Source organism: Macadamia integrifolia, chromosome 14 (genome assembly GCF_013358625.1).
Source record: "Macadamia integrifolia cultivar HAES 741 chromosome 14, SCU_Mint_v3, whole genome shotgun sequence".
NCBI classification, from domain to species: Eukaryota; Viridiplantae; Streptophyta; class Magnoliopsida; order Proteales; family Proteaceae; genus Macadamia; species Macadamia integrifolia.
Window position 1 is genome coordinate 23134016 of NC_056570.1, and position 10015 is coordinate 23144030.

The 10015-nt window shown below is 37.1% G+C and overlaps 1 protein-coding gene across 1 annotated transcript in view; it reads right to left on the reverse strand.

Annotated features, from left to right (window-relative positions):
- The window catches only part of LOC122062134 (V-type proton ATPase 16 kDa proteolipid subunit), a 9035-nt gene extending 2987 nt beyond the window's left edge, over window positions 1-6048 (reverse strand). Inside the window, exons 1-2 of the mRNA XM_042625801.1 lie at window positions 5783-6048; window positions 5404-5689 (exon numbers count right to left, since the gene is read on the reverse strand). Of these exons, the coding sequence (XP_042481735.1) occupies window positions 5404-5689; window positions 5783-5861 (365 nt within the window). The 5' untranslated portion in view covers window positions 5862-6048. The remainder of the gene's footprint in view (window positions 1-5403; window positions 5690-5782) is intronic.
- Window positions 6049-10015: the final 3967 nt, after the last annotated feature.

Below are 10015 nucleotides of genomic sequence, written 5' to 3' on the forward strand. Positions count from 1 at the left end.
AAAAAAAAAAAAAAGAAAAAAATATTAGAGTAGGTGATAACAATATGTGTGGGCGTGTTACCACATTTGAGAACAAATCCCAACTGATATCTGCCACTTGCCAATCCATCTGCCCATCAAATTTGGCATACAAGTAGGCCCTATGATCCCCTATTTACCTCTACAATTTAATCCCAATCCAATTTTGGTACATGGAAAAAAGCAATTCAAAATATGGTTAACTAGTAAAAAATAAACGCCGAAATTATGGGCCGTCCAAAGCACAAGGAAATAATTCAATACAAGCTGGGCATCTGACTGAATTTGACCAAACAACATGACAAGAAGCTATGCCTATCCATATGGTTGGAAGCTGCCACAACATTAAAAACATGGCAAATATCAGTTGGGACATGTTATTAAGCTTGGCAACACGTCCTTGCTGCCACATTTTTATCTAAAAGCTATTCAGGTTTCCAACAGAACATTTATGAGTGTGCCATTGCACCAAGGAACTCAGAGTAAAAATGGAGGGACAACAATATACAACATTAGAACTTCATGTTCCTATAATGTCTGCCATGGTCCAACCTAAGGCTTCCTTGTTTTCTTTTAAAACTTTGATCAACTCTTCCTCTTGACTTGAAGTTAAATCTGAGGCGATAATAACTAGTAGAGTTTGATCTTCTCCTAAGAAGGCATACCTTAAGTTAGAGGGTAACTCTTTCAAATCAAGCTTAGGGGGCTCAACAATTGAGGGTTTAGGAAGAGAATTTGATAGAGGAACAATGGACTCCATGGGTGTATGAAGGCTCCAAACATCAGAGAAGAAATTTTTAGTATCATCCTCTAATTCTTCCATACACTCTTGAAATTTTGAATCAAAGTCAATGTCAAAAGTTTTAACAATATCATCAGAAAAATTCTCAAGCATATTGACCTCTTCGTCAACTAAGACTTACATTTCAGAAGTTAAAGAGAGAACTTCATCACCAAGCTAATTATGGGCATCAAGTTAGTAGAAGACTCAAGAAGAATCAGAGTTAGGATGTGTAGAATATGGACGAGTAATCAAAGAAACTTTTCTAACTGGTGAAAATATACTGCCGACAAACCTGCACCTTAAAGTGCATGACTGACTGACAGAATGTGCCACCAAAAGTTTTGACTCCCAACTCTTTTGATTGGGCAGGGCAAGAGCGTGTACTTAAAGCATGGATTCTTGTGCGAGATACCCAGTTGGGATATTCAATAATGTATGACACATGGAAAGGTCTTAGAAACCCTTCAAGATGGTACTTGGTACCTCATCATGAAAGAACTAATGAAAGGGTAACTCCATTTTTTCTAATTCAAAAATATCATTTCCATTTTGAATTTTAAAGAGAATCTTAGAGTACCATTCTTAAGTAATTACCTTTTCTATGGATCCTATCTTCAGATTCACTTTGATCATCATCTTCAACTACTTGCTTACCTTTGGAAGTTATAATTTGTTGGTATTCTAATTTTCTATTTTTTTTTGTTTTAATTCCTTAATTTCTGATTCGACTTTGTAATTCTTGTACGGTGAATTCTTTATTTATTTAATTGTTAATTTTTTTTATAAGAAAAGTACTGCTGCTTTTTAGGTTGTCTAATTTTTGCTGACTAGAAATATTAGAACAGTCTTACAATTGAAGTTTCAAATACAAATTTGCACGCACACACACACACACACACACACACAACAGAAATGAAGAAATACAACAACTCAGACTTTTCCCAACTAAAAGGGGTTGGCTACATGGATCCGTAAGAGGGTAGCATAGTAACAGAAATTGAAGAAATGGACATAGCAACACCTCAGATAACCCAATTTAATGGTTGAGTGGCAATCTTGTGAATTCTCGGCACAATTAAAATCCTTTGGAGCAGGATTAAAGGAGTCAGTCTGGGGTAAAACAGTAACCTAAAATCCAAGAAGAGGGCTTATCTGTGAATCAACTGAAGTGGAAATGAAACCAAAGTAATTTATGGGCATGAGGGCCTTTATGAAAATCAGCAGAAGTTATGCCTTTATCAAGAAATAAGAAGAAGAGGCTTCTTCTTGAACCTCACGATATGATAGAAGACGCAGAAGGACTTGCTTTGGTACCAAGATAGATAACTCACCACTAGGATCTTCAATCGGGCGGAAACTCATGGAAGGGTTCGACAACTACAAGATCTACAACCTCCCAATGGGTGTTCCATACAGTGATACCGGAATCACAAGACGAAGAACTTCTGCAACTCAAATCTGGCGCAAGAACAGAACCAGGTCTTGAAATTCTGGTTAGAAACTTCCAATGGAGATCAGATCTTGACTGAATCTGTGTAGGTGGAGTCGGTTCTACCACATGATTGTCCTCTCACAATCAGCAACTGATCCGAAGAGTAACAGTAGAGATCGATGACAAAAGCTAGGGCTGGAAGTACTGCCCAGAACAGAAAACCCCAGGTATGGGAAATAGATAGCAGGAAAATAAGGAAGAGGATTGGAAGAAGAAGAAGAAGAAGAAGATAAGAAAGGGAAGAGAGAAAGAGAATTTCAGAGAGGGAGAAAGAAATTCGCAGCTCACAGCAGCCAAACATTCAATTTCAAAACAAAGCTTCAAGTCTTGAAATCTATCTTCACTAGCATATTACATGGCTTATAAAAGAAAATAAAATCACATAACATTGGTAACTAATTAAAAAATGGAAACTAACCTATATAGAAACTGAAATAAAATCACACTAATTTCTAACTCTAAAAAAGGAAAGCAGATCAAAAGAGATTTATAAACCCATTGCCCAACTGCATCACTCCTATAGACATTATAGGCCTTCCCCCAACTCTTTTAGCTCCTTCCATCTGAGTTGAGAAATAAATATGCAAAATACCTTGATACAAGAGAGATTTGGTACACAGTAAAGGATGGAAGAAGATTATGCTACTGCACACAAGACACTCAAACATAGTTTTTAAGGCGCTGCTAAGGCGTCACCTTACCAGAGCCTTGACGCTGATGCGGTCTAGAGATGGTAAGACAGTGCCCCGCCTTACGTGAAGTGGCGCCTTATGTGTTTTTTTTTTTTTTTAAATACATTTTAAAATTACTTGATGAAGATTCCAAATATAGATTTGTTATTAGTAGGTGTATGGTTTTGTTAGCACTTGAGATGAATGGGATCATCTTTACTCCACCAAAAATAACCAAAAAAAAAAAAAAAAAACACACACACACACATTTTGGCGGTCAAAACCAAAGTTTCCACCCAACCAAGAAAAATTCCTTGATTTCCTCGAAATTTCCTAGGTTTTGACCGAAATTTCGATCTCCCCAAGGGTCAAAACCTGATCCTTGAACTTTGCTCATATATAAGGGTGTCAAATTGGAACCGGAACTGAAAATCGAAACCAGATCAAATATACCGAACGGAATGTATTTGGTCCAAATTCAGTTGTGGAACATTGCTTTTAAATTCGATTCGGTTCAGTTCCAGTTCTAGCTTAAATCCCTAGCATTATCCCCACCCAAAAGCCAAACCCTCGATTCCTTCACCCATTCTTCAGTTCATTTTTCTTCTCGGGACTTACCTCTTATGTGTGTAAATTGTAACCTAAATTTGAATCTTGATCTGCCCTCTTCATCTTCTTCGTCTCCGAAAGCCTTGCAGCAGCCCCAATCAAGGAGGAATCAACTCCAGACTTTGTCTTGGTTCTCCACTTCTTCGGTAAACATAGCCTAACTCTGAATCTTGATCTGCCAGCTGCCCCTTCATCTTCTCCGTCTCCGACAGCCTTGCAGTGGCTCCAGTAGTAACCTAACTCCAGACTCTGCCTTGCACCCACTTAACTAGATTGGCAATACAACATGGGACTTTGGTAGGATTGTAGATATATGGATACATGGTTTGATTTGTGTTCAGTACTTAATCTGTTACCACTGAACCGATCTGACTAGATCCTCTCTGCATATGCAGTCACATGAATTTTGAGTGTCACCTTCTGTGCGTGAATATTTATTTTCTGCTGATATTATTTCTATGACATTCAATGCTGATTGCGAAAGTAGTTTTTGGCTTTCATTCTGCAAGAAAGTCATGGTTTTTGTGTTGAGAGATTTTATATCGGCTTCAATATTTCTGACTCCAATTGGAATCAGATATGTTATGCTGTTAGTATTGTTAACTTCCGGTTATGGATTGAGAGATCTCACAAGGTATCAATCTGAAAACATATATATCTATATTATTTATCTATCCATATCTATAATGCCCAAACTTATTCCCTTCATTTTCCCATGGGTGGGAGAGGGGAAGGTATAAAAGGTGAGACTCCTTTCCATCACCTTCTGATAATGGATATGCAGGCTATATAGAATACCACATCGGCACATCCATTTGAAAATCATTAAAACACATTGCTTATCTATTATTAAAAAAAAAAAAAAAGCTATTATTGTACAATAAGAATTACAACTTTTAAAGTAGGGAGATGCTGCCCAGAGAATACTTTAATCTAAACTAAAATTGGCTATAAGTTTCTTTTACAAAGACACCACATCAGATAAATCCAGAGAACTTACCCACTTAGTCATTGATAATTAACTAAGAATTTAGCTTCAAAGAAGTTAAGTCTGAAACGAGTAGTCTATGCTTCAATATGATCACTTAGCATGTTCCAGAAGCTCTTACGTTTCATTGAATTGTTTTTATGTTTCTCCTCAACATGGCATTTTAAACATTCCAAACAGCCGCCTAAACCAAACTCAATGGGAAAATTTAGAAATTTAAAAGAAAAAATATAAAGGAAACCATATTCATAGTTTTGTTGTTCATCTTAATCAAAAGAATCAAGCATTACTCTTAGAAGCTTCAATTGCACAATTCAATAAAACCTAGTAATCATCAAAAGAGAATGAATTACGTATTTTGAATTATCAATTAATATTAAAGAAGCAAGATTTTTTTTTTTTTTGAAAGAGAAAAAACAAAAGCAACTAAATGCACTAAAATTCAATAAGAAATTTCAGTAAGCGCACATCATCCTCCCAGAACCGAAGTCATGGATGCAACAAACCACCTATCTATTTCCAGTTTCTATAATTATTTTTCCGGTCAAAGAATAGGCCAATCCCAGACTCCAACGAAGCAATTTCCATATTCATTTCCCCAAGATTCCCAATATTTGCAACACAATAAGGCACTCAATCAATAAATCATATCAAAAGCAATTCCAACAAAATAGTTAAGAATCCATCCAGATCCAGTAATTATTAAACACGCAACTCAGAATTAGGCAACGAATAGCAATTCACTTAGATCACATCTCGAATCTACAGAAAAATAAACAAATAAATCATGACCGCAACATTTTCATCATAACTGATCACAAGATGAGAAAAAGGGCATTACCGAACTCCGGCGTCACCAACAATCCCGATCGCCATTCCAGCAGATAGCCCAGCAAGGCCACAAGCCAGACCCGACGACAAGTGAGCATACCCGTCAAACAAATAGTACGACTTGGCCTTGGGGTTTATTCCAGTACTAATAATAACAGCGATAATCAAACCGTAAATACCCAAAACTCCAGCCATAACAACTGGAACGATCGATTTCATGACAAGCTCAGGCCGCATCACACCCATGGATGCAACACCAACGCCACTCTTCGCAGTACCATAAGCAGCACCCATACCTGCAATAAACCCAATTAAAGTTAAAATCCCAACATGGAAAAATAGAACAAACCCTTAGAATCAAAGATCGCGAAGAAACCCCAGAGATTTACAGGAAAAGACGAGAGCCGCAGCTGCTCCGAGGAAGCCAAAGAAGGGAGCGGTTTCATCTCCACTGAAAGTTGAAGACATTTTTGCAGAAATCTAAACAAACCCTAATCCAAATTCGAAACTGAGACTCGAATTGAAGCTTCGCTGCTGTTCTGCTCTACTTCTTCTCGAAGAGAAAACAAAAACCAGAAGAAGAAAATGTCAGGAAATGGATCGGAAACGATGGAGACGAGAGATAAGATTGCGGTGACGAGAATGGTTTACCCAATTAATGAATTTACAAAATTACTCTTTACGTGGTTGAGAATTACGAGATTGCGCTTAATTTGTGAAAATGAAAGTGATAAAGCATAAGACACACGTGGTACTTATGTTGGGCTGGGCCGGGCCCACTGAAGCTGAGTCACGCAGCCGCTACGGAGATCCATGTGAACTGTGAAGTGTGAACCACTTAAGATATTTTTACGGTTTTACCCCTTGAAAAAAAACCTAAAAAATTAATTAATTTTTTTTTAATTAGTCACCAAGAGATTCTCTCTCCTATCGATGATTAGTAAAATGTTATTTTGATTTCGCACCCTGTGTTGTCTTCTTGGACAGAAAATGCATCTCCACTAAATATATGGGGAAAAGATAGCTATCCGATTGCATATGGCCAACATTCGTAGACGTCATAGGTGATTGTGAAAAGACTATAGTACTCTTATCCCATGTGTTGAAGATGCCTTTGCATGGCCATTGGTATATTAAGTTAGTGTAGTGATTCGACAGATCGGTGTTTTGTTGTCTAAAGTTTTCCTAAACCCATGGAAGACATTTTATCCACCAACCTTAGGGTCTATAATTCCTATAGGGTTTTAGTACCGTCGCAAAATACTACCTCTCATATACCTTCCATACGCATCTCAAGCCCTGCAGTGAATGTGTTTCCATTTACCATTGGCACAAGAAAACTCGATCCTCTTATTTAATGACGGGATTGGGTTTCATGCTTGGCATTCTGTATATGTAAGTGTTTTCATGTGTGATGGGGAAGAATAGATATCTCTGTAGCCTTCATATAAATTACCAAACTCAGATTTTCGTGGGATTCGACTCTTCTTCAATTAATTTTTTGTGTTTCAATTTACTACTTACTAGGTTTTTTGTGGGTTTCGGCTCTTCTTTAATTAATTTTTTTATATTTTTCGGTAGAACTCTTCAATTAATTGATTGTGTGCATTAAATGGGCGCACAATCAATTAATTAGTGATCCAAGCGCTGGGAAGAGGTGAGATATGCACTCATTTATTGGGATGCATATCTAGGGTTCTCTAGCCCTTGGATCACTAATTGAACGTTTAATTAATTAGAGAGAATCTTTTTCCCTTTTCTGCTGTCAAGAGGTTGGTATTTTTTTTGTTTTAAATAATTGTTTTAGTTATCAAGTCTTTGTTTGCAAATAAAAGAGAATCCATAATCATCTCATTGTTAATAATCTCAGAGTGAAATTGAAGTGGGCTTGTCCAGCCATATCTGCTACTTGATATGAGTGTAATCTCTTGTCGACCTTTATAACTTATCCACTGTAATCTATCTAAAGACATGTTATAATTATGGAAAACTCATTTGAGAAACTCACAATTTTTATAAATTTATCAAAGTGACACATTCTCATTGTGCCATATGGAATGATAATTTCACAATTTTTATCGTGGATGAAAAAAGATACATATCAAATTTTAGAGTTTAATTCAATTAAGAAAGAAGAATGCTACCAGTTGACACAAGTACATGCCTAAGTGTGAAAAAACCATTTTACATGTGACTAGGGGACCTTAGCATCTACTAATCTAAAAAATTATAAGTTTCACCTAACTGGTCATGCGGCCAATACTTGGGGGATATTGATAAACTTATCAAGGTGGGCATATTTTAGTGGTCCACATGATCAAGCCATGGTCCATGTCTAATACTGCCACGTGGTTAATCAAATTGACTTAAATTTTATGGAAATGTAGGTCTTAAGATATTCTGTTCACATGTCTGACTTTCGACCCAAATGGAGCTGGTCATGTAGTGGAAAAAACCATTGAAAAATCTAGGAATTTGACCGTGCAAGAGAATACCAAGGGAGGGCATGGGCTTATATGGAGGGTATGATATTAAATGATTGTAAATGATTGAATTTATGTATGAAATTTGAGATGTCATCTATCTAGATCATCTCCTAGGCATCCAATATTGGATCCTTCCGCGTGTTAGAATGAGGTGTTCCGACTAAGGCCCCCATACTTGGTCTGCTGATAAGGAGACTTTTCATTTTATTATAAATGTAAAAATATCATTCCTTTATAAAATCGTTAGATGAGAAAGCATTATATATTAGATGGGTCATACAATTAAGTTAGGACTCCAATTTATTCAACAAAAAAAAGGTTAGGACCTAATTTTCCTTCATCCATGGAGAAGGGGAATCCCTTGACTGTGAGTTATTAGAGGGATATGCATCATTATGAGAGGAAAGGTAGTTTTTTTTTTGAGAGGGATAGTTTTGATTTCATCTAATAGATGTCAAAGTAATAACAACCCTAAATGAATGTAGTTTTCTTTCATCGAGAAAACCTTTTCCATTGAGTTAAGCCCCAGAATTTGAATCTTCGGTTTCAATATCTGGATTTGTCTCATTAGCATACCATATGGAAAAAATAAGGGTGCAAGCATTGCCCTCCGATCCCCATACTTTCCCCCCCCCCCCCCCCCAACCCCAAAATACTATAAAATCACATATAAGTAATTCTTGGCATAACTCAATTAGCTCTCATTAAACTATTACTGATATAACTTTTCTTATACAAATAAAATCATTTACAAAATAAGGAAAAACTACTTGACAATGATGGTGATGGTAAAACACAAAAAAACATACACAGAGAGAGAGAGAGAGAGAGAGAGAGTCACTTATTCCAACAATTTTGGGAGCAACAATTGATGCATGTCTTCAGTTTTCCAGCCTACCCAAAGGTTATTCACACGATAGCACATGTGGTGGCTATTGTTCCCAGTGTTTCCAATGCTGCAGTTTCAGCTATTTCTTTAATTTTGGATCTCTGGTAAGAAAGAAAGCAAAAATTGTTCATTAGGATGATACCTATGGTGTATGGATGAACAAACTGTGCATGTATTATCCATCCTAGTTCCTACTATGTTGAGCAATGAATCTGCTACTTCTTTGTAGTAATTGTGTTTCTGGTCCCGTTCCCCTATGCCCACTCACAAAGGGGATGACAATTTATATCCATCTGGAAAATTATCTTTATGATTTCCCTTTAAATTGGTATACCAATGAGGATCGTTAGGCTTATGTTACGAAGGAGTTCTTCGTAAACAGAAAAGCATGAAGATGAGAACCTATAACCCTATTATTCATTGCTAGTGAACCATTCTCATCTCACTCTGGGACGTAGGTATCTTATTGAATCACATATATACTTGTGTTGTAGTTGATTATTCTAACCGTGTACATAGTCTAGGTATCTTCTCAAAATCGATGAAGAATAGGAAAAAATAAAATACGTGAAAACTCCACAAGAAAATCAACGGCCTATATAGGTACAGTAGAAACAAGCTAAAAGGAAAATCGAAAGAGGAAACAAGGACAGAGCCAGCCCAAACACCTGGGCTTACTCGAGAGAACCAAGCCAATTGAGAGAACTGGCCAAAGGACCATACCCCTACTTAACCTTACTAGGGGTGTCAATCGGTCGGTCCGGCTCTGTTTTGGTCCGGTCTGAGTCGGTTTCGGTGTGAGAAAGTTGAAACCGAAATCGAACCAATAAGGAAATTCCGATTTCGGTTTGGTTTCGGTTTCGATGCAGTTTGGTTTCGGTTTGTCTTCGGTTTCTTAAATCGATTTGTAACCGGGTTGGTTTTGGTTTTTGGTCTAGTTTGGATTCAACTTTCCATTCAAATGTATACAAAACTATGCAAATTTTGATTTTTGTTTAATGAATTTTGGAGTGTTTCGGTTTCTTACCGGTTTGGTTTCAGTTTAGGTCCAGGTTTTGAGCCGGTTTCGGTTTGGTTTTGGGTTCATCTGGTTTTCGGTGCGGTTCAGTTTGGTTTTGGGGTTGCAATACTCCAAACCAAACCGAACCAATAAGGCTTCGGTTCGATCCGTGTTGTTATCGGTTTGGTCCGGCCGGTTTTACCGGTTCGGTTTAGGAATTGACACCCCTAACCCTTACTAACTCTTA